Source organism: Mesoplodon bidens (genome assembly GCF_964165515.1).
Source record: "Mesoplodon bidens genome assembly, chromosome: 3".
In the NCBI taxonomy this organism is placed as follows: Eukaryota; Metazoa; Chordata; class Mammalia; order Artiodactyla; family Ziphiidae; genus Mesoplodon; species Mesoplodon bidens.
This window is the reverse complement of record NC_138178.1, coordinates 93,112,306-93,137,510: the sequence shown is the minus strand read 5'-3', so window position 1 is coordinate 93,137,510 and position 25,205 is coordinate 93,112,306. Positions and strand designations below refer to the sequence as shown.

At 38.6% G+C, this 25,205-nt stretch overlaps 1 protein-coding gene across 4 annotated transcripts in view; it reads left to right on the top strand.

Moving 5' to 3' along the window:
* The window catches only part of GANC (glucosidase alpha, neutral C), a 74,752-nt gene that overhangs the window by 9,597 nt on the left and 39,950 nt on the right, over positions 1–25,205 (top strand). For 2 of the 4 annotated variants that reach the window (XM_081227201.1, XM_081227200.1), the window contains 3 exons: positions 7,616–7,743; positions 15,410–15,592; positions 22,612–22,660. In XM_081227201.1, coding sequence (XP_081083327.1) covers positions 7,616–7,743; positions 15,410–15,592; positions 22,612–22,660 — 360 coding nt within the window. Of the gene's footprint in view, positions 1–2,298; positions 2,498–7,615; positions 7,744–15,409; positions 15,593–22,611; positions 22,661–25,205 lie in introns of those variants that run through there. The other 2 variants (XM_081227202.1, XM_081227203.1) reach the window with 2 other exon arrangements.

Below are 25,205 nucleotides of genomic sequence, written 5' to 3'. Positions count from 1 at the left end.
TTAATACCAGCAGTCAGACCCCTTCCTTTCTCATTTTTCCTGTCATTTGCTCTTTTTCCTTCTTGCCTCTGATGTGTCTAGCCTCAGAGAGTTGCAGCTGTCCCATGGTCAGGGCAAGAGTCCCTTTCTGTCCTTGGGGAGGCTCAGTCTGTTGAGCACCTGAACAATCCACTGTCGTGATGACACATGCCAAGGCAGAGTAAATGAGGCACTCGGAATACCAGTGTGGGCCGAAATGCAACTTCACGATGCATCTCCATACCAGTGAAGTTAGTGGTGGATCCTCTCGCACTGCCTTTTACAAGACGATAGGTCATTTTCTCTGTACACACCTCTCTTTGGATCCTGAAAATATGAGGGACAATGCTGTTCAGGTCAGGTGCCAGAACCAGAGCCAACCAGATATGGATGCCTTCAAGGGAAAAGAAGCCCAGTCCACGAGGACCCACGGGAGCTCAGCACAAGACAGCACATGTCTCAGAAGGGAGCTGAGGAGCTGGACAAGCAAAGGGCAAGTGATCCAGGATGTCAGCAATGTGGCTCCCAAGACTGAGAACTTTGAGGATCCCTTGGAACAGACACAATGTTCAGGTGTTGGAAATAACAGTGCTGCACAGGGAATGTGCATGCTCTGATGTCAGGCAAATGCATGCAATGTATGTTTTGGGAGGTCACCCTAAAATTCTGAACTGAACATCATTTTAATGTCCTCCTTGTCACTTGGAGCTGAGATGACTAATAGGGACTTAAGGCTTCGTCCCCTCTATCAGTTTGGTAGGGACAACAAAGATCCAAACAGTAATTTCTAAAATTGTCTGAACCTTGTATTCTGCTCACTGCATAGTCAAGGAGCCTCCACTAGAGGTTGTTTCTGGGATGAGATGGGTGTTTCATGGGAGATTTCACAGTAGGATATGGTATGGATATGGTCTGGAGATTTTTAAAAAGCCACATACATCCACTTATTCAGAATGATAGCTTTTTATTTCAGGTTCAGAGAGACAGAGCCCAAAGTCCAAGAGGATCATATTCAGCTCACAGCTGCGGTTCTCAGATTTCACTGATGAGGCAGATTCTGACAAACCCAGTACTCTTAGTGCCTACCTGCCCTCACACCATTAAAACTCTTAAAGCAATAATTTTGTTGTCAGGCTTTGTTGTTAATTTTTGAAATCCTTCTTCCCAATTCCCTTCTCCCAACCTGCCACTTAATAAGCAACCAGGAAACAGAACCAAGTTTCATTCACCGTTGTCTTAGTGAGCTCACACTGCTATAACATAAACTGGGTGTCTTAACAAACCTTTATTTCTCACAGTTCTGGAGTCTGGGAAGTCCTAGATCAAGGTCCCACTTCCTGCCCTGTAGACTGCCACCTCCTTAGTGTACAGTTGACCCTTGAACAAAGCAGGGGTTAGCAGTGGAAAATCCAAGTATGACTTCACAGTCAGCCCTCAGTATACATGGTTCCACATCCACAGATTCAACCAACCAAGGATTGTATGGTACTATAGTAAGTATTTATTGAAAAAAAAATCCATGTATAAGTGGACCCATGCTGTTCAAATCTCTGTTCAAGGGTCAACTGTATATTCACATGATGGAGAGACAGCTAACTCTCTGGTCTCTTCCTGTAAAGGCAGTAATCCCATCATGACTCCACCCTCATGACCTCATCAAAACCTAAACACCTCCCAAGGCCCCATCGCCAAGTGCCATCACATTGAGGGTTAGGGCTTCAACATATGAATTGAAGGGTTGGAGAATGGGGAGGGTTTGGGGAGGGGGGCAAATGACACAATTCAGTCCATAGCAAACATGGTGTTCCTGGGACACAGTAATGTTACAAAACAAACTGAAGTGTTGCCCTGTGTGTTGCCTCTAGGTCAGGACATCTAGGCTTTGAAGAAAAGTTGGTTGCAGGTTCAAATCCCTAAGTTTTCTCACATAGGGTCCTATTTCTTATGACAAAATAATGAGATATTTGATAAAGAAGCTTCCAGAAAAAAATCTTAAAGGCGTTATCAGTAAAGTGTTGACTGCTTTTTTAGACCTCTTTTTTCCCTACTACCATCAATTTTTTACCTTCAGTCAAAATTTGTCGTGGATTGAGAAAAAGAGAAGATCTAGTCTTGTGACACCAGAGCAGGGAAATTTATGCTATCTTCTGAGTGTACCTGAAAAGCACTGCTAGCAAGGCTGTTTGGAACAGACCTGCATCTTTGACCTACTTTATATTGCTAATTTTTATGCTTTTTCATGACATGGATGAACTATTTGGCAAAATGTTTATTTTGCAGCCTGTTTGCAAGTTTTCACTAGTGATAACGCTTCTGGCAGCTTCTCCAAGGATGCAGGGATATCTCTGAGCACCTCCATGAAGTTATCCCTTGCGTCTTCATCTAAGCAATGGGACTTTGCCCAACCAGCCACCTCCTCAACAGATGAGGAACAACTACTACTTGTTAACCAGGACTGTTCCTGCAGAAATGGCCAGGAACAGGCATCTTATTGGGGAACTGGCCAAGCAATCAGAAGCATACCTGGACAGGCTAATTGTCCTTGGGGAACATGCTAATGCCCAGCGTGAACTTACCAGCATTCTCCATAGAGAATCAGTGCTTGCAATAAACCAACTGGCTACAGCTATGCAAGGGGCAATAAGTGCCCTCCAGCAATTTAATGAATCTTAGACCATTCTCTGAATCCTGGAAGGTCTTGACCAATAGCTGAGAGAGGTCCTTGCTCACTCCTCTAGGCCTTTTAGGTTAACTATTCCCTATAATATAGTAGAGAGATCTGGTTCCAGAGGACAAGCAAGATCTACCCATCACGGAGAAGTTGATGGGGTCATAATTTCCCTTATTAATACCCACCACCATTTAAATATGTGTTAGAGGGCTGTTCTGTTAACTCAGTCATAGTCTCTACTAGTTTTGGGTGAAATTAAAAAAAAAACTTTTAATGTAACTGTGATCCATTCCACTGCTTGAATGTACAGACAAGGCTGTTTTTACCACCATGATTTTTATAACCTGTCTCATATTTTTGCCCTTGTGGCCAAAAAAACTAGACTTAGGGATGACAAACTACTGGGTTTTATTTTTATTCGGTATGGGAGAAATAAGATAGGAAAAGGGAATTTATGCTCTCCCAGATTATGGGAGGTGAGCCTCTGAATGAAAAACCAAGTAGAGACTTGTGGTACTAAAATGAACCTCCAAAATGTATTCCTTTCTTTGAGGATTTATTTCATCTTCTCTGTGTAGGAGGACATTTACACATCTTAAATCTTTCTAGGGGAGCAAAACCCATGCTGTCTCACCTTATTTTAAATGTTTAATTTTATGTTTCTTCACTTATTTTACATAAATCCATCTTGCTGCAATTTTTACTATTTGCTAAATATTAACATTAAATAATTCTGAGTTTATGCAGTCTAACTTCTGTAACAACATATTTTTTATTGTAATTTTTAATCACTAATAGAGATTCAATAATTTATTTGTATATTATTTTAAAATAAATGTCCAAACAGGTCTCTAGAGAACAGAAATGTTTAGAAATTCTTAATGTTTTAGATAGAAGGATATAACATTCATGTCCAGACTTTTTGACAGCCCGGTTTTGGTTGAAGAATTGGACAATAACTGGCAGTTAAGAAGCCCAGGGAAGTGGTTTATAAACTGTCATGCACAGAGCCCTGAGGTTTCCGTAGAGGTGTCTCAGGACTCAATGCAGGGAGGGGAGGGGGCTCAACGGTAGAGGCTCTGAGCCACTTCCTGCTGTTTTCAATCCAAGTAGCTTTACTTATTGAACTTCTGAGAGTCCGCTGCTGTTGATTTTTTTTTTTTTTTTTTTTTTTTTTTTGGTGTGGTATTTGGGCCTCTCACTGTTGTGGCCTCTCCTGTTGCGGAGCACAGGCTCCGGACGCGCAGGCTCAACGGCCATGGCTCATGGGCCCAGCTGCTCCGCGGCATGTGGGATCTTCCCAGACCGGGTCACGAACCCGTGTCCCCTGCATCGGCAGGCGGACTCTCAACCACTGCGCCACCAGGGAAGCCCCACTGTTGATTTTTTAAGCCAGTAAAAACAGCATGAGCCAGATCATACAAGCAAATGTATACTAAGGTCTAAGGAAATTATGTGCTTGGAATATGAAACTATGTTAATGATAATAAGAGATAAGAATGAATCTGGATATTGGCTTTGAAAAGGGTTACCTATTGGCAAAATTGGTTTGCTTAATTAAGTTAAAATGAAAACAAAGTGGGGCTTTGACTCTGATTTGTATGTTTGCTTGCCTAGGGTTATTATAGGAAAAGCAGGGTTATTGCTACCTTCTCTCATATAATTAGGATTCTTTACTAGGCTGCAGCTTCAAGAACAGAACATATCAGACCAGTCTTTGGTTTAAAAAAATAAAAATTTTTAAGAAAGTTATTTTACTAATAATGGGAGGATCTCTGAGTATATAAACTAAATGCAATTTGTTAATCACATATAAGGGACAACCTGTGTGCCCTCTGCTTAGGATGTTCTTTCCCATTTTTGCCTACCCAAAGTCCTACTAATCCCTCAAGGCCCTGCTTAAGTCCCTCTTCCTCCAGAGAGATGTCCCAGAATCCCTCTCCTTACAGTCATCAATATTCCGCTTCCTTGTTCTCCCGCAGCACGTGTCCTTGTCCTGTCTCAGCATTTATCATAAAACGCTTTACGGTTACTACATAGGTGTTGCATCTCCTCTAAATTGCACTCTCCCTAAGAGTTTAGCCATCCTTTTCACAGAAATCAGCACTTCACAATATTAGATGCCAAATAAATGTTAGTTGAATTAAATTTGAGAGAGTAGTGGAAATTTATGTCTAACTTGGGAGGGAATACATAATCTAACAGGATTTCAGCCTTATACTTGGATACATTTTCAAATCTTAGAATTCTGATGGCACACTTGAAGTAAATCAAATATACAAAAGAACATTAAACATATAAGCAGTAATTACAGTATGATTGGGGGTGGGGGAAAGGGGAAAGTGTTGGCCAAAGAGTACAAACTTCCAACTATAATAAGATGACTAACAGCATAGTGATTGTAGTTAATAATACTCTATTATATACTTGGAAGTTGCTAGGAGAGTAGATCTTAAATGTTCTCACCACAAAAAAGAAATGGTAATTATGTGACGATGCAGATGCAGACGTTAGCTAATGCTATGGTGGTGATCATTTTTTTATATACTCTCTTCCTCCACCATTTGACTCAAAGCAATATATAAATATCAAATCAAGGAGTTGTACAACTTAAACTTACACAATATGTCAATTATTTCTCAATAAAGCTGGGGAAAAAATAATTATTGTATAATCAGTACTACATCATAACCTTGTTTTAAGAATGTCTGAGTAATATTCCATTGTATATATGTGCCACATCTTCTTTATCCATTCATCCAATGATGGACATTTAGGTTGTTTCCAGCTCCGGGCTATTGTGAATAGAGCTGCAATGAACATTTTGGTACATGTCTCTTTTTGAATTATGGTTTTCTCAGGGTATATGCCTAGTAGTGGGATTGCTGGGTCATATGGTAGTTCTATTTTTAGTTTTTTAAGGAACCTCCATACTGTTCTCCATAGTGGCTGTACCAATTCACATTCCCACCAGCAGTGCAAGAGTGTTCCCTTTTCTCCACAACCTCTCCAGCATTTATTGTTTCTAGATTTCTTGATGCTGGCCATTCTGACTGGTGTGAGATGATATCTCATTGTAGTTTTGATTTGCATTTCTCTAATGATTAATGATGTTGAGCATTCTTTCATGTGTTTGTTGGCAGTCTGTATATCTTCTTTGGAGAAATGCCTATTTAAGTCTTCTGCCCATTTTTGGATTGGGTTGTTTGTTTTTTTGCTATTGAGCTGCATGAGCTGTTTATAAATTTTGGAGATTAATCATTTGTCAGTTGCTTCATTTGCAAATATTTTCTCCCATTCTGAGGGTTGTCTTTCTGAGCTATTTGTAATGAGGTGGATAGACCTAGAGTCTGTCATACAGAGTGAAGTAAGTCAGAAAGAGAAAGACAAATACCGTATGCTAACACATATATATGGAATTAAAAAAAAATGTCATGAAGAACCTAGGGGTAAAACGGGAATAAAGACACAGACCTACTTGAGAATGGACTTGAGGATATGGGGAGGGGGAAGTGTAAGCTGTGACAAAGCGGGGGAGAGGCATGGACATGTATACACTACCAAACGTGAGGTAGATAGATAGTGGGAAGCAGCCACAGAGCACGGGGAGATCAGCTCGGTGCTTTGTGACCGCCTGGAGGGGTGGGATGGGGAGGGTGGGAGGGAGGGAGATGCATGAGGGAAGGGATGTGGGAACGGATGTATATGTATTACTGATTCACTTTGTTATAAAACAGAAACTAATAAAAAAAAATTAAAAAAAAAAGAATGTCTGTAAAAGCAGCCACAGCCTATTTACCATTATTTACCTGGTCACTCTTCAGTGTCCTGTCACTGTTCAAGTGCCCTGACTACTTTCCTATATTCTGAAGAAGCAAGGTTCCAGTAACATCGTTTTGGGGGGGAGGGATTGTTTTTGTTTTTTGGTGCTGCATTAATATTCTCCCTGCTTCCTATATCTTGCTTGCACCACAGCATACCTGTTCTGTGTGTTACCTCACACAGGCTACCCAGCTTAGCCTTTCATTTAACAGACATTATAGTAACAATACACAGACCCAGTTGTAACCAGAATTTGGCATCATACCGTACTTAATGATTTGCAACCAGTGCAGCATGGCACATCAGTTGAAAACCACTGTCTTAGGATATTTCCCTAATCTTAATGCCTCATTTTGTAATCTAAATCCAGCCATCTCTGCCTTCAGAGTTTGTTGTTATTGTTTTATTTCTCAAAATCTGTATTCTCTTTATGATTCTATGTTGCTTGCATCTTTTATCGTAGGCAGTATTTAACCTAAATTCTCCATCCTCTTGAGAAAGCTGAGAATATCACAGCCTCTAGAGAAAGTTCCCCAGACCTTAATCTAAGTGTACAGGAAGCCTTATTCATCTACAGTAGAGAACCCCAATGACCACCGTTTTACTGTCTATCTTTTCTGTTCTGTGGCTTGTTACCCTTCATCTTTCGTTCAACTGGAATCCAGTTACTCTAGTTTTAACACCAAACACTTATTCTTAAGATACCTGTACTTTATCATAGATACAGTGGGCCACATGTCCCAATTTTCCAAGGGCAGTTTCAGTTTTTGCCTGTCATCCACTATCATTATTAATAGAGAGCCCTCTCACTCTTAACAGTCCTGGTCTGGACAATTATATGTTTGCCTAACCATAGAACACATAGGAGGTGTTTGTTTCTACTACAGGTAGAGCCAAGCAAGTGCATATAGATTGGGAAGCCTTTCCTTCATGATTGCCATTGTTCTCCAATTTGCTTGGCCTATAATAATTTTTGTTTTTATTTTTGTTTTTTTTTGTTGTTGTTGGCCTATAATAATTTAAACATAGTTTTCTAATTATCATAATTTGTAGAACTGACCTGGGTAACCTGTTGAAACTAATCTCATGTGTGTTCGTTCCCAGGTTCCTCTCCTGGCTGAAGTTTATGGTATAGAGGGAAATATTTTCAGGCTTAAAATCAATGAAGAAACACCCTTGAAACCCAGATATGAAGTTCCTGATGTCCTCACAAGCAAGCCAAGCACTATAAGGTAAGCCAAAAAACACGCTCTTGGATACACCCTCAATATGTTCTTCTATCATACCCTGAGTAGCAGCTTTTGTATGAGTCTCTTATTTTGTTTCTTCAAAGATACAACCATTTGCAGAGTTAGTTTTTAGTTATTTGGGGATAAATTTATCCATTTTGATGTTATCCATTCTATACTCTCTTCCTCCACCATTTGACTCATCAGCACTTATTAATGGGGAGAAGCAGAGCTTCTGATCTTCTCTCCTGACAAAGTAAGTGGTTTATCAGCCAGACTTTGGGAGCAAGCAGGAGAGCTGTTTAATTGACTCACTCAGATGAGCAGCAGGGCTCCAGAGATCCAATGTACTAGCAAAACTCCCATGCTTACAGTAATTTATACAGTTAGACTGACTCACTTTTAATTAACGGCAGTCTCAGAAGTCTAACATATAATCTGTCTTAGAGTCAGAGATAAATTAATAATCAGTTTCTAGGTGGAAAAAAAATCTTTGGGGATTAAAGCATTTTTCATGTACCTGCAGAATCTGCATCAGTTCTCAGCACATTTTCCGGTGATATTTTAACTTGGTTCTGTCTGTTGGTTTGTTATTTTCTTTATATCATGTCACTAGGGAATATAAGATTATGCCAGATGCTTTAATTTTCACTACATCATTATCATAGTTTTATGTAGATTATTTTTTCCATGAAAATCTAATAAAAAGTTAATAAATTATGGGACTTCCCTGGTGGTCCAGTGGTAAAGAATCCTCCTTCCAATGCAGGGGACGCAGTTTCGATCCTTGGTCAGAGAACTAAGATCCCACATGCCGCAGGGCAGCTAAGCCTCCACACCACAACTACAGAGCCCATGAGCTCTGGAGCCCACACGCTGCAACTATAGAGAAGTTCGCGTGCTGCAACGAAGAGCCTGCGCACCGCAACGAAGGAGCCCACATGCCACAACAGAGATCCTGCGTGTTGCAATTAAGACCTGACACAGCCAAAAAAAAAGTTAATAAATTATAAGGAGAAATTAATTTAGCTATGCTAGAGCTATCATAAATTTAAAATATATCACTGAGCCACTACTATATGCTAAGAACTTAGGAAATAAGAATTAAAAAGGGACTATTCTCATGGCTTTGCAGTTTGGCAAATGAGAGAGAGAGAGAGAGAGAGAGAGAGAGAGAGTGTGTGTGTGTGTGTGTTTCCTCTTGGTCACATTACATTATTTTTTACTCTCCTGTACGATTCATTTTACTAGTAGACCTTTAACATTTTTACATCTGTGTTCATAAGTAACATTAGTCTATAGTTTTTCTGTGCTATCTTTGCCAGGTTTTGGAGTCAGGGTGATATTAGCATTGTATAGTAAATGTGGTATATTAGTTTTGCTTCTATTTCAGCCTTTTTCTAGAGGAACTTTGGCTACTGTAGTAACTAAAAACTACATTTCTCCTTTTCCCAGACTCCCATGTAGCTAGTTTCTGATGTAATCCAGGTTCCACCAATCAGATGCACTTACAGTTATCTTGATTTCAGAACTGAGTCTCCCATTTTGCTGGTGTGCATCGGCAGCTATAGAATGACTCTAGAGACACTAGTTAGGGCAGTGGTTTCCCGATCTCTGGATTGCAGCTAAGTTGGCATGATCCTGGAGCCCAGCAGTTGCCACATTGACTTCTGATTACCCAGCTTCCTGATTCCAGCTAAGAGAGAAGTTCTGTTGGCCTGCAACTATGCAGTATTGTTCTAGGAGTCATTACTGGACACTCAGCCAGGAACCTGCTACCTCAAACCTTCCATGATGTTGTAAGCTAATAATTCCTCCATATTAAGTCATTTACTTTCTGCTTAAAATAGCCAGAGTTGTTTCTGTTATCTACAGTTGAGTTTTGGTTAACATAGTCATTGATATCAGAATGAGTATAAGCAACAGACCCTCAAGGATGGGAATCTGAGCTTAGTTAGCTGATCTACTTGGATTTGAAGGCAGTGAGGACCTGGTTTTCATTAGATGGTGAGATATTAGTGTTTTGGGCTGAATACTACCCTCCCCAACCAGACTCATATGTTGAAGCCCTAACCCCCCATACCTCAGAATGTGACTATTCTGAGATAGAGCCTTTGAACAGGTAATTAAGTTAATATAGGGTCATTAGGGTGGGCCCTAATCCAATATGACTGGTGTCTTGTAAGAGGAGGAGATTAGGATACAGATAACACAGACAGAGGGATGGCCATGTGAGGACACAGCAAGAAGATGGCCATCTACAAGCCAAGAAGAAAAGCCTCAGAAAAAAACAAACCTGCTGACACTTTGATCTAGGATTTCCAGCCTCCAGAATTGTGAGAAAATAAATTTCTGATGTTTAAGCCACCCAGTCTGTGGTATTTTGTTATGGCAGCTCTAGCAAATTAATACGACTAGCAATAAACCACGGCATTCTGTGGCAGTCACTTAAATTACTACTTGTGGTTGCCTGAAATAGAGTGCCTATTGAAAGCATGGCTCTGGCAAACCAAGTGGTGGGGCCATAGCATAGCATGATTGCCATACAAAATTCAAAACTCTGAGGTGGCCTGGCTGCTATTAATTTCACTGAAGAACTTAAAGAAAACAGCAGTTTCAGGCTTTTAAATTCTTAGCATTGTCAGAAACCTAACAGATTTCTATGACAATCCTAAAAGTCATATCTACAGAGTCCTCGTAGCTGAAAATCAGATACAGTTAGATTCTGTGGTTTGCTGAATTAGAGCGTAAGTTGAATTCACAGCTTCATCAGGTCTATGAATTTAGGGCATCAACTGTGAAAAGGTAGGACTCCCCAAAATTGAATAGCAACATTTGGGAAGATTTGGATAACCCTGAGTCCCAAACCTCAAAATTCCACTGAGCCTCCCAGTTCAGCAGAAGCAGCTCCTTCTCCTCCATCTGATAAGGCTGATCTCACCTGCTTGGACACCCTGTGTTAACCTCACCTGAAATATACTGTGCCAGGGGATTCCAGTGCTCCCTGTGCTTCACCCTTACCACCCTTCACTGCCTCCAAACCCACTATCGAGTCAGACCCCAACATGCCTAGGGAGCCAATTACAGTCAAACCCAGGAGAAAAAGGCTTACACACCTAAAGAATTATAAGATTTTATACTGGCAAAAATCTGGGAAATATGCATGGAAATGATTTCTGAGGGACTTCTAGACCAGAAGGAAGGACCATAATTTTAGGATCATGCTAAATTTACTGACATGGTTACAGGTACCAGAGAATCCAGATTTAATATGCTAGCTTAGGCAGCTGAAAGTGGTTCTAATTATTTGCTTGGTTAAGTATAACTTGAACTCAGCTATGGACTGTGCTGAATGAAACTGAGATACCAGAAATTCTTTGGTGCCGTGTAGAAGAAATGATTTGTAGACTTAGGGAGATAAAGATGTTGAAGTGGATATGTCATATGCACCTAGCCCCTAATTCTGTTCTCCAAAGGATCCAAAAGATACTCCCTTCATTGAGAAATACATTAGTGAGGGAACACTTGGAAAGCATTATAGTGAGTGAATGTCTTTTCTGAGCTAGAGATAATAGTGGGAATGGTACCATTAAAATGGGCTCCCTGATTTCAGGGGAAATCATGAGACTCTAGGTAGCAGAGTCAAAGTAGCAGCATTTAGTTGTAAGAGACAAGGTAGACGTGTTTCCATAACAGGGCCTGTGTGGTACTCAAAATGGCTCAAGCCTCAGGGCAGTCCACAATACGTCAAGGGGTCCATTAGACTGAAATACATGGACTAGAGTCCTACTTGACAGAATAATCAAAAGAACTCTATTTAGGTTTGATGAACAGTGAGACACAACCTCTCAAACTACAAAGTTAATTTCCAGAACCCAAAGCATCTTGCTTGAGGGGCAGGCCTAGAATCCATGGAGGAGGTTGTAAAGATATAATAAGATCATAAACTATCCCTCCTAATCCTCCCTAAAGAGGCCTGTGACCGGGGTGACTATGCACTAGAAAAATATCTAAACCTAGGGATTTTATTTTTTTATTTTTATATCTCTATTGGAGGATAATTGCTTTACAATTCTGTGTTAGTTTCTGCTGTACAACAAAGTGAATCAGCTATATGTATATATATAACCCAATATCCCCTCCCTCTTGAGCCTCCCTCCCACCCTCCCTATCCCACCCCTCTAGGTCATCACAAAGCACTGAGCTGATCTCCCTGTGCTATGCAGCAGCTTCCCACTAGCCATCTATTTTACATTTGGTAGTGTATATACGTCAGTGCTGCTCTCTTACTTCGTCCCAGCTTCCCCTTGCCCCTGTGTCCTCAAGTCCATTCTCTACATCTGTGTCTTTATTCCTGCCCTGCCACTAGGTTCATCAGTACTGTTTTTTTAGATTCCATATATGTGCGTTAGCATACAGTATTTGTTTTTCTCTTTCTGACTTACTTCACTCCGTATGACAGACTCTAGGTCCATCCACCTCATTACAGATAATTCAATTTCATTCCTGTTTATGGCTGAGTAATATTCCATTGTATATATGTGCCAAATCTTCTTTATCCATTCATCTGTTGATGGACATTTAGGTTGCTTCCATGTCCTGGCTATTGTAAATAGTGCTGCAATGAACATTGTGGTACATGTATCTTTTTGAATTATGGTTTTCTCAGGGTATATGCCCAGTAGTGGGATTGCTGTGTCGTATGGTAGTTCTATTTTCAGTTTTTTAAGGAACCTCCATACTGTTCTCCATAGTAGTTGTATCAATTTACATTCCCACCAACAGTGCAAGAGGGTTCCCTTTTATCCATACCGTCTCCAGCACTTATTGTTTCTAGATTTTTTTGACGAAGGCCATTCTGACCAGTGTGAGGTGATACCTCATTGTAGTTTTGGTTTGCATTTCTCTAATGATTAGTGATGTTCAGCATCTTTTCATGTGTTTGTTGGCAATCTGATGTCTACTTTGGAGAAATGTCTATTTGGGTGTTCCACCCATTTTTGGATTGTTTGTTTTTTTGATATTGAGCTTCATGAGCTGCTTGTATATTTTGTAGATTAATCCTTTGTCAGTTGCTTTGTTTGCAAATATTTTCTCACATTCTGCAGATTGTCTTTTCATCTTGTTTACGGTTTCCTTTGCTGTGCAAAAGCTTTTAAGTTTCATTAGGTCCCATTTGTTTATTTTTTATTTTATTTCCATTCCTCTAGGAGGTGGATCAAAAAGGATCTTGCTGTGATTTATGTCATAGAGTCCTCTGCCTATGTTTTCCTCTAAGAGTTTTGTAGTGTCTGGCCTTACATTTAGGTCTTTAATCCATTTTGAGTTTATTTTTGTGTATGGTGTTAGCGAGTGTTGTAATTTCATTCTTTTACATGTAGCTGTCCAGTTTTCCCAGCACCACTTATTGAAGAGGCTGTCTTTTCTGCACTGTATATTCTTGCCTCCTTTTTCAAAGATAAGGTGACCATATGTGCATGGGTTTATCTCTGGGCTTTCTATTCTGTTGCATCGATCTATATTTCTGTTTTTGTGCCAGTACCATACTCTCTTGATTACTGTATCTTTGTAGTAGAGTCTGAAGTCAGGGAGCCTGATTCCTCCAGCTCTGTTTTTCTTTCTCAAGATTGCTTTGGCTATTCAGGGTCTTTTGTGTTTCCATACAAATTGTAAAATTTTTTGTTCTAGTTCTGTGAAAATGCCATTGGTAATTTGATAGGGATTGCATTGAATCTGTAGATTGCTTTGGGTAGTATAGTCATTTTCACAATGTTGATTCTTCCAATCCAAGAACATGGTATATCTTCCTATCTGTTTGTATCGTCTTTGATTTATTTCATCAGTATCTTATAGTTTTCTGCATACAGGTCTTTTATCTCCTTAGGCAGGTTTATTCCTAGGTATTTTTTTTCTTTTTGTTGCAGTTGTAAATGGGACTGTTTCCTTAATTTCTCTTTCTGATTTTTTGTTGTTAATGTATAGGAATGCAAGAGATTTCTGTGCATTAATTTGTATCCTGCTACTTTACCAAATTCATTGATTAGCTCTAGTAGTTTTCTGGTGGCATCTTTAGGATTTTCTATGTATAGTATCATGTCATCTGCAAACACTGACAGTTTTACTTCTTCTTTTCCAATTTGGATTCCTTTTATTTCTTTTTCTTCCCTGATTGCCATGGCTAAAACTTCCAAAACCATGTTGAATAGTAGTGGTGAGAGTGGACACCCTTGTCCTGTTCCTGATCTTAGAGGAAATGCTTTCAGTTTTTCACCATTGAGAATGATGTTGGCTGTGCATTTGTCATATATGCCCACTTTCTGGAGAGTTTCTATCATAAATGGGTGTTGAATTTTGTCAAAAGCTTTTTCTGCATCTATCGAGATTATCATATGGTTTTTATCCTTCAATTTGTTAATATGGTGTATCACATTGATTGATTTGCATACATTGAAGAATCCTTGCATTCCTGGGATAAACCCCAGTTGATCATGGCATATGATCCTCTCAATGTGCTGTTGGATTCTGTTTGCTAGTATTTTGTGGAGGATTTTTGCATCTATGTTCATCAGAGGTTTTGGCCTGTAATTTTCTTTTTTTGTGACATCTTTGTTTGGTTTTGGTATCAGGATGATGGTGGCCTTGTAGAATGAGTTTGGGAGTTTTCCTCCCTCTGCTATATTTTGGAAGAGTATGAGAAGGATAGGTGTTAGCTCTTCTCTAAATGTTTGATAGAATTCACCCTGTGAAGCCATCTGGCCCTGGGCTTTTGTTTCTTGGAAGATTTTTAATCACAGCTTCAATTTCAGTACTTGTGATTGGTCTGTTCATATTTTCTATTTCTTCCTGGTTCAGTCTTGGGAGGTTGTACTTTTCTAAGAATTTGTCCATTTTTTCCAGGTTGTCCATTTTATTGGTATATACTTGCTTATAGTATTCTCTCATGATCCTTTGTATTTCTGCAGTGTCAGTTGTTACTTTTCCTTTTTCATTTCTAATTCTGTTGATTTGAGTCTCCCTTTTTTTCCTGATGATAGACCTAGGGATTTTAAGTGCTGTCTCTGAGCTTATATAACTCCTGGGGATCCAAAGCATCCTAAAAGTCTACGTGTCAGAGTGGGCTGTTGGAAGTCAGATGATAAGTAAACAAAAGCTTCACCTTTCCATCTCACTTTGGACTGAGTGAATCAATAACCCAATCTGTGTTATTTACTCAGTTGCTGAGTGTAGGGTTGGAACGAGAAGGAAAAGCAAAATGTTTAAATTGTATGCACCAACTTGTTACTAGACTGTCCAGACCAAAGTAATAATGATGATGAGAGCTAACATTTACTGAGTGCTTATTATGTGCCAGGCTCTGTGCCAAGTGCTTTACATGTGTGATCTCATTTAATCCTCTCAAAAAGCTCTATTTGTTCTTGCTTTTATCATTTCCACTTTACAGATGAGGAAACCAAGAACTAGAAAGATTAACTTGACCACAGTTATACACCTAGTGCATGGGAGAGCTATGTTTAGTCCAAGCTTTCTGACACCAAAGCCCATGCTCTCAGTTACAGCTCTCTACTGCCTTATCTGTGCTATGTCACATGAATATTGATTGAATTGAGAATTGCATTGAGCCATGTAAACCTATAGCAATTTATTTTTCTCTTCCTGCCTTGTTTTCCAGGCTGATTTCATGCTCAGGGGATACAGGCAGTCTCGTACTGGCAAATGGAAAAGGAGATCTGAAGTGTCACATCACAGCAAACCCATTCAAGATAGACTTGGTATCTGAAGAAGAGGTTGTGATGAGCATAAACTCCCTGGGCCAATTGTACTTTGAGCAGCTGCAGATTCCTCCCAAGCAAAGGTATTTTTGCACATTACTTAACACATAAAGAACTTAAGAAAACCTGATTGTGAATACCAGTTGCCTAAATAGATAATACATCACCATAGAAAACTGGTTTGCCTTATTTGCTGGGATATTGTTCTGAGAAATTTCATCTTTTCACCTGTGCAGGTGAATGCAGGCTTGATGACAAAAATTATTCTCAGACATTTGTGAAGATGACACTCTTAACACATCCTGTATGTTTGACTGAGGACATTCTCTACCCTACACATCCTTCTAAAAAAGCATCCTGTTAACTTTTTTTTTTTAAATAAATGTATTTATTTACTTTTGGCTGTATTGGGTGTTCGTTGCAGTGCGTGGGCTTTCTCTAGCTGTGGCGAACAGGGGCTACTCTTCATTGCGGTGCACGGGCCTCTCATTGTGGTGGCTTCTCTTGTCGCGGAGCACAGGCTCTAGGCGAACGGGCTTCAGTAGTTGCAGCACGCAGGCTCAGCAGTTGTGGCTCGCAGGCTCAGCAGTTGTGGCGCACAGGCCTAGTTGCTCCACGGCATGTGGGATCTTCCCGGACCAGGGCTTGAACCCATGTCCCCTACATTGGCAGGCAGATTCTTAACCACTGTGCCACCAGGGAAGCCCACACCCTGTTAACTTGATAGATGCTAATGTGAACTAACATGTCTTCAGAATTTCATTTTACCTCCTTAGAATAACATGAGTTACCTTAGACTTGAATAGTTGTCCAGGAATTTTCTGGAACCAACCATTTGATCAAAGCTGTTTGTGTGTGGGTCGCATGAATTGGAAGATAGTAGTAGAAGGAGATTCTTCTTCCATTTTTACCAATATTGTCTTTAAATCCTCCAGTCTTTCTATTTTTACCCAAATAATGAACATCTTATATGAGCTGCAGAAAGCATTCAACATAGTGATTTTTTTCTGAGTTTCAACTTATTTCTATTTTAAAATTTTAATATTAAAAAATCTTATTTTGGGACTTCCCCGGTGGTGTAGTGGTTAAGAATCCACCTGCCAGTGCAGGGGATGGGGATTCGAGCCCTGGTTCAGGAAGATCCCACATGCCGTGGAGCAACTAAGCCCATGTGCCACAGCTGCTGAGCCTGCACTCTAGAGCCTGCAAGCCACAACTACTGAGCCTGCACACTACAACTACTGAAGCCCACGCACCTAGAGCCCATGCTCTGCAACAAGAGAAGCCACCGCAATGAGAAGCCCACACACCGCAACGAAGAGTAGCCCCTGCTCGCCACAACTAGAGAAAGCCCGCGCAGCACCCCAACAATAAATAAATAAATAAATAAATAAATAAATAAATAAATAAATAAAATATAAACGACTTATTTTATCACAGAAATGTGTTCATTGAAGGAAAAACAGAAAATATTGAAAAGAAGAAAAATTAAAATACCCATAATCCTGCCACCTACTCTGTTAGTGCCTTTTGAATATAATTCAATTACTTTTTTTGACTGAAAATACTAATAGCATAACAAATCCCTGTGTATTTGTTATTTATATTTAATTCATTATTTAGTTATATTTAAAGCATTAATATTTAAAACATTTTTTCCTTTTACTAAATTCCCATTATTTTTGTTTTATTTTGTTTTAGAGGTGATATCTAAGTTGGGCTTTTTAATTTTTATTTATTTTTTTAATAAGCACTTTGTACAAAGGTGTATATACACAGGGAGATCAGCTCGGTGCTTTTGACGACCTAGAGGGATGGGATAGGGAGGGTGGGAGGGAGGTTCAAGAGTGAGGGGATATGGGGATATATCTATACATATAGCTGATTCACTTTGTTGTACAGCAGAAACTAACACAACATTGTAAAGCATTTATACTCTAATAAAGATGTGGGGAAGAAAGGTGTATATAGTGAAAAGTCTCCCTCACCATTTGTGCTTGAGCTACCTCATTCCATCCTGAAAGTAATCAGTGTTTCCAGTTTTCTGTGTGTCCTTCCAGAGATAATTTATGCCTATACAATAAGATTAATGTATTCTTTGTTTTTTCATTTCCTGACACAAATGATATCATCTTTACACATTATTCTGTACCTTGCTTTTTTCCCCTTTACCAATGTGGTAGTTCTAATTTCTTTAAAACAGCTACATAGTTTCTATTATATGGTTACACTGGGATTCATTTAGTTAATCCCTGCTAGTAGACTTTAAAGTTGTTTCTGATATTGTTTTACAATACTTACTTCATGAATAACCTTGTATATGTGTCATTTTGCATACATGCAAGTATATCCATAGACCAGAGTCATAGAAGTATAATTTCTGATCAAATGGTTTGTACATCTGTACTTTTGATAGATGTTTCCAAATTGCCTCCCATAGAGGTTGTGTACTAGTTTATATTTCCATTATTTGTATTTATCTTTGTGTTAGGAAAATTAGATTATCCACTTGGAAAAAAATGTAAGTTAGGTCCTAACCTCAGAACATTAGCAAAAATGGATTCCAGATAAATAAAAATAAAGCACACAAAAAAATAAAAATAGGAAAAAATGTAGAATTTAAAAAATCTTATTAGTGTAAGAAAAACTGAAGAGCCATAAGGAAAAAGGTTGATTGATTCGATTACTTAGAAATTTTAAACTTTAAACTTTATTATAACGGCAAAAACAAAATACAAACAAACAAAAAAACTTGAACAAAATGAAAAGACAAGGACTTGTAATTTCCAGTCTGGCATGTGAGGAGCTCAGAAGTTGCCACAAACAAGAATGAAACATCAATCAAAAAAAAAAAAAGAAAATTACTCAAAATACAATATAGACCTAAATGTAAAACCTAAAACTATAAAACTTCTAGACAGTAATGAAGAAAATCTTGAAACCTTGGATCAGGCAAAGATGTCTTAGATGTTACACCAAAAGCATGATCCACAAAAGAAAAAATGGGTTAAATGGACATAACCAAAAGTAAAAATGCCTGCCCATTCAAAGACTATATGAAGAAATAGGTTATTATCCTTCCTTTAATTTGCATTGACTATTAATTATTTTATTTTATTTTACTGTAGTAAGAGCACTTAACATGAGATCTACCCTCTTCACAAAATTTTAAGTGTTCCATACAGTATTGTGAACTGTAGGCACAGTGCTGTACAGTAGGTCTCTAGAACTTATTCATCTTGCTTAACTGAAACTTTATGCCCATTGATTAGTAACTCCCCATTTCCCCCTCCCCTTAGCCCCTGGCAGCCACCATTCCTCTTTGAGTCTATGAATTTGACTATTTTAGATACCTAATATAGGTGGGATCATGTAGTATTTGTCTTTCTTTGACTGGCTTATTTCATTTAGAAGAATGTCCTCAAGGTTCATCCAGGCCTTAGACTTTGTTCATTTGAGTATGAGTTGCTTCAAACTGGAGGAAATGATCTGGAAATGTGTTAAAATTTAAAATAGTCATACTTTTGAACTAGCAGTACTACTTTTGGGACTTTTGTAATCAAACACACATGTATCTAAGATAAATGTATGAAGGCGTTTATTGTGGCATTGTCACAGTAAAAAACTAGAAAAACCTGAATAATTAACCATAATTATAATAAAATATTATTCAACAATAAAAAAGGGATATTAATCCCTCTGTATAATGATTCAAATAAAGCTTTAGTATATTAAAAAAAAGGAAGACTATATGGGGCTTCCCTGGTGGCGCAGTGGTTGGGAGTATGCCTGCCGATGCAGGGGACACAGGTTCGTGCCCCGGTTCGGGAGAATCCCACATGCCGCGGAGCGGCTAGGCCCGTGAGCCATGGCCGCCGAGCCTGCGTGTCCGGAGCCTGTGCTCCGCAACGGGAGAGGCCAGAACAGTGAGAGGCCCACGAACCCAAAAAAAAAAAAAAAAAAAGAAAAAAGACTATATGAAGAGAATGAAAAGATAATTCATAGACCAAGAGAAAATATTTGCAAAGTATATATCTAATAAAGAAGTTGTATGTATTGATATAATATAGAAAGAATTCTCAAAATTCAAGAAAATAATCTAATAAACAAAAGATTTGAACAGATATTTCACCAAAGAAGATATACAAGTGACAAATAAGCACTTGAAAAATATGTTCAATGCCATTAGTCATTAGGGTATTGCAAATTAAAACAGTGACGTACTACCACACACCTATTAGAATGGCTAAAGTTTAACAGGCCGACCATATTGTTAATGTAAATTGACCAAATAAAATTATATCCTTCTTAGCAGGAGCTGATAAACTGACACTGGGCTTGGAAATGTAAAAAAAATTTTCTATAGACAGGGTGAACTGAAACCAGGGAAGAGTGAGTTCACTAGATGGGGGGAACATGGCTATTTGGAGTGAAAGGTCAGTTCACAGCATCATAATAACACTAATGTGTATATTCACAACAAAGTAATGTCACTACATTTAATAGACAGCACCAAAAAGTAGACATAGTGGGGACGGGACAAAAGTTCCCTGATATAAATGGCTGCCTAGACTTATTGTCCTTGTGGATCCTTGGGAGGCATTCTTTGAGACCAAATTGAGACTGGTCCCTGGGCAGAGTGTTGCTCTCTGCCTGTTGAACATTCATGCTGCAAGAAGAGGTAATGAGCCTTATTCTAAGTACAGATGTACCTTGTACTTGTATAATGTCCTAAAGGAGAATCATAGTTTACATACAATCTTGCGATCTTCTGCTATGCAAAGGGTTTATTTTGCCTTTTTCAATGTATCTGCTTGACTTAGGCACTTTGATCAAGGAAAAGAAAAATAAAACACCTCTGAACTCTGATCTTTCACTGCTTTTGTACATTCTGATTGTGAAGTTGAGGGTAAGGATGTTCAAAAACCCATAGGGAATTTTTATGCCTTCAGAATATTGTGCCTGTTCTAATATGATGAGCTTTTAAAACACTTCGTTAAAACATGAATCAATATGTGTAATTGTATAGATACTCAGCTAATTTTGAATGCTGCTGATGGCATAACTATATATAAATATAAATATAAATTTTTATATCCAAAAATATATTCTTGTGTGCTGCTTTTCCTACCTGGCATTGTTATTTCATATAATGAAGATTGTTTTCTTTTTTACTAACTCATTTCAAAGAGAAAGAATTTTACTTATAAGCAAGCTGTTTTTCCCCCAAACATTCCAAAACAATTCTTTTTCTTCTTTGTTTTTTTCATCCAATAAATGATAGCATTATGATCTTTAAAAAAGAAAATAGCAGAGCAGCTTTTCAGTTATCTGAAACGCTGTCTCCTGGGCTGCAGTCCTCATTTTGCCCCCAATAAAACTTAACTCCCGGGCTTCCCTGGTGGCGCAGTGGTTGAGAGTCTGCCTGCCGATGCAGGGGACATGGGTTCGTGCCCCAGTCCGGGAAGATCCCACATGCTGCGGAGCGGCTAGGCCCGTGAGCCACGGCCGCTGAGCCTGCGCCTCCGGAGCCTGTGCTCCGCAACGGGAGAGGCCACAACAGTGAGAGGCCCGCGTACCGCAAAAAAAAAAAAACTTAACTCCCAACTCTCAAAAAAAAAAAAGAAAATAGGAGTAGTTATATTAATTTCAGAAAGAGCTAACTTCAAAACAGGGAAAGTTATCAGGGATAAAGAAGGCCATTATATAATGATAAAGGGGTCATTCTCTGAGAAAATGTAACAGTCAGCAAACCTTAACGTGTATGTGCCTGATAACAAAGCATCAAAATACTTGAGGCAAGAATGATAGAACTGCAAGTAGAAGTAGATGAATCCACTATTATAATTAGAGACCTTAACACCCTTCTATCAGGAATGGACAGATTCAGCAGGGCAAAGATCAATAAGGACATATTCTAATTCAAAAGCACCATCAATCAGCTGGCTATAATTGACATCTATAGTCTCCCTCACCCAACAACAGAATACACATTCTTCTCAAGCTCACATGGAACATTCACCAAGACCACATTTTGTGTCATAAAACACACCTTAACAAATTTAAACAAATGGATATCATACAATGCCAGCTCTCAGACCACAATGCAATTAAACTAGAAATCAACAACAGAAAGCTGGAAAATTTCAAAATACTTGAAGATTAAACAACATGCTTCTTAATAACACAAAGAAGAAATCTGAAAAGAAAGAAAGGAAAAGATTTCAAACTAAATGAAAATTAAAATACAACTTATCAAAATTTGTGGGATGCAGCAAAAGCAGTGCTTAGAGGGAAATTTGTAGCATTGAATGCAAATATTAAGGGGTCAGATGCATTTGAAGAGAGGCACATAGGAACTCCAAAAGAACAAGTCATTTCTGTTGCTTATGCTCACTGGTAGGTTCATAATTGTTCACTTTAGTATTATTCTTTAAACTCTGTGCGTACATTATATACTCTTCTATATGCATGCTGCATTTTACACTAAAGAAAAAATTAATGTATAATGAGTATGAATAGACAATTCACAGAACTAGAAATACCATTTAATGTATAAAAAGGTAGTCTGCATCATTAATGGTACAAGTTCAAATTGAAATGCATTATCTTTTCTAAAACTTTAGATTGGCAAAGAGTTAAAAAAAAATCCATGAAGTCTAGTATTGTTAAGAATGGAAGAAATATGCACTCAAATACAACTATAGGTGTTAGAATAAGTTGTCATCATCCTGCAAGACAGTGCATCATGTTGCTCCATTCTAGGGTAATATTGCGCGAGAGGAACTGTGTTCTACCTTGCTTATGTTTTGTTTAAATACTAGGAACATGTATTACATTTAAAATAAAAAAAACTGATTAATGTATTTTTAAAAGAGTTAACAAGAAAATTCAAATCTATCTACATTTTATAAGAAATCAAGCTGTTGGATTAATGTTCATCATAAATGTTTAATTTCGTAATAATTATGATAATAATAATGATGTTATTTTTAATAAGTTAAAGGATATAATTTATGGGGTCTCAATATTTGGAAATGGAAATCTTTATCATTGAACAAATTGTCAGTCTTGCCATGAGTGAAACAACTTTATATTACAGCAGAGCTTCCAAGGAAAATGAGGAGGATACATCAGATGACACCACTCAGGTAATCTACATAAAGTAATTTATCTTTTTAAAATGTTTTTCACTATCATCATCATTATGTGGAATATAATGTGTCTGTTCTTCCCTTATACAGGTGGGTAGTTGGTAAATGCTTTACTACATATAAATGGGAGCTCCTGTAGGCCAGGCACTGTTCAAGGAATTGGTACTGTATCATCAAACTAATCAGATTCCCTCATTATCATGGAGCTTACATTCTTCTAAGTCACATTAACTTTTTTGGACTTTAAGAGCAAAGGAGAACTATGGAAAGGTCTTAAGCAGCAGAGATACATGGTCTGATTTCTGTTTCGGAAAGATTATTTTGGCTAAATTTTGGAGAGTGGACATTCCAGAAATCTTCTCTTCATCCAAAGCTCCACACATCTTTAAAGGAACCCTGACAGTAGCTATGGCCACCAAAGAATGGTGAAAAATATTTCCAGTGCAATAAGACAAATGCTTCTTCCTCTTGAGAACTGGCCCATACTGATGAATATGAGAGAGAATAATTTTTCCATTTTCAAATAGGGAAGATAAAAACTAACACATTTGTGCCTTACACAGCTTTGTGACAATATATTAGATTAGCTTTTGGGAGACCTCTAATCAGATAGTGGTTTTGAGTCAAACACCCCCTTGCAGGAATCTGATGAAAGCTGTGAACCATCTCTGTAGAAAAAAACATTTTCTTTCCTACTGTTTCAGGGAGTTTGCAAACTTTAAAGCCTATCTAGACCTCAGGATAATAATCCCACATTAAGAATTCAGGTGTCGTTTTAAAAAAAAACAGACTCACTTTACAGAAGCTTTAATTATGAAGAAACAACCTAGAAATAGGGAAAGGGCTCACTTTATTATTATTATTATTGTTATTATTATTTATCTATCTATCTATTTATTTATTTTGGCTGTCCTGGTTCTTAGTTGTGGCACTCAGGATCTTCGCTGCAGCATATGGGATCTTTTAGTTGTGGCATGCATGCGGGATCTAGTTCCCTGATGAGGGTTGGAACCCAGGCCCTCTGCATTGAGAGTGTGGAGTCTCACCCACTGGACCACCAGGGAAGTCCCTCACTTTTTAAAAAGAAATGTGCTTTTCACATACACACACAATTCTTTTAAAACTTTTTCATTTTACCGGAGAAAAGGTGACTTTTGTAAAGCTTGAAAGTTCCTGGCTCTAGGTCAAAAGATAGTGAACCTGAGCAGTGGCCATCCCAGTTGACTTCTCCATCCAGCACAGGAACACAGCCAGTAGTTTGGCTAAGTGAAGCAGGGGGGAACGTGCCCATCTCAGCCAAAATCTTCGCTGAGGGTCTCTCAAAAGAGACCCAAGTTCTTTGATTCTAAATGCTTTGCCTTCATATGTAAAAGGCTGCAGTTTACAACGTGCTTTCACATCGTTTTGGCTCTCTTAAAGATATTCACATCAAACAGTGTGGCAGTTCCCAAACAATTAAATTACAATATGAGGGGCTCACCTGGTGGCGCAGTGGTTAAGAATCCACCTGCCAATGCAGGGGACACGGCTTCAAGCCCTGGTCCAGGAAGATCCCACATGCCACGGAGCAACGAAGCCCGTGCGCCACAACTACTGAACCTGCGCTCTAGAGCTCGTGTGCCATGACTACTGAGCCCGCAAGCCACAACTACTGAGCTCACCTGGTGCAACTGCTGAAGCCCGTGTGCGCCTAGAGCCCGTGCTCTGCAACAAGAGAAGCCACTGCAATGAGAAGCCCGCGCACCGCAACGAAGAGTAGCCCCTGCTCACCGCAACCAGAGAAAACCCATGCCCAGCAACAAAGACCCAACGCAGCCAAAAATAAAAATAAATAAATAATTAATTAAAAATTAAAGGGAAAAAAAGAATTACAATATGATCCAGTAATTCCATTTATGGATATATATCCAAAACTGAAAGTGGGACTCAAACAAATATTTGCAGCCTATGTTCATAGCAGAATAATATTCACAGTAGCCAAAAGGTAGAAGCAATCCGGTAATCCAAGAGTCATTGACAGATGAATGCACACACCAAGTGGAGTATATACATGCAATGGAATATTATTCAGCCTTAAAAAGGAAGGAAATTCTGATACATGCTACAAAATGGATGAATCTTGAAGACGTTATACTAAGTGAAGTAAGCCAGTCTCAAAAGGACAAATACTGTATGATTCTACTTATATGAGATATCTAGAGTTGTCAAATTCATAAAGACAGGAAATAGAAAAGTAGTTGTCAAGAGCTGGGGGGAGGGAAGAATGGGGAATTATTGTTTAATGGGTGCAGATGTTCAGTTTGGAAGGATGTAAAAATTCTGGAAATGGATGGTGATGATGGTTGTACAACATGTGAATGTACTTAATGCCACTTAAAAATGGTTAAAATGGTAAATTTTAAGTTATGTATATTTTACCACAATTAAAAATATATTCATGTCTGCTATAGATCATAAGGATGATTAATGGCATTTATATAGAACATAGATCTAATTTGTTTAATATACTGATATCACAAATTGGCCTTTTAAAAGATGAAAT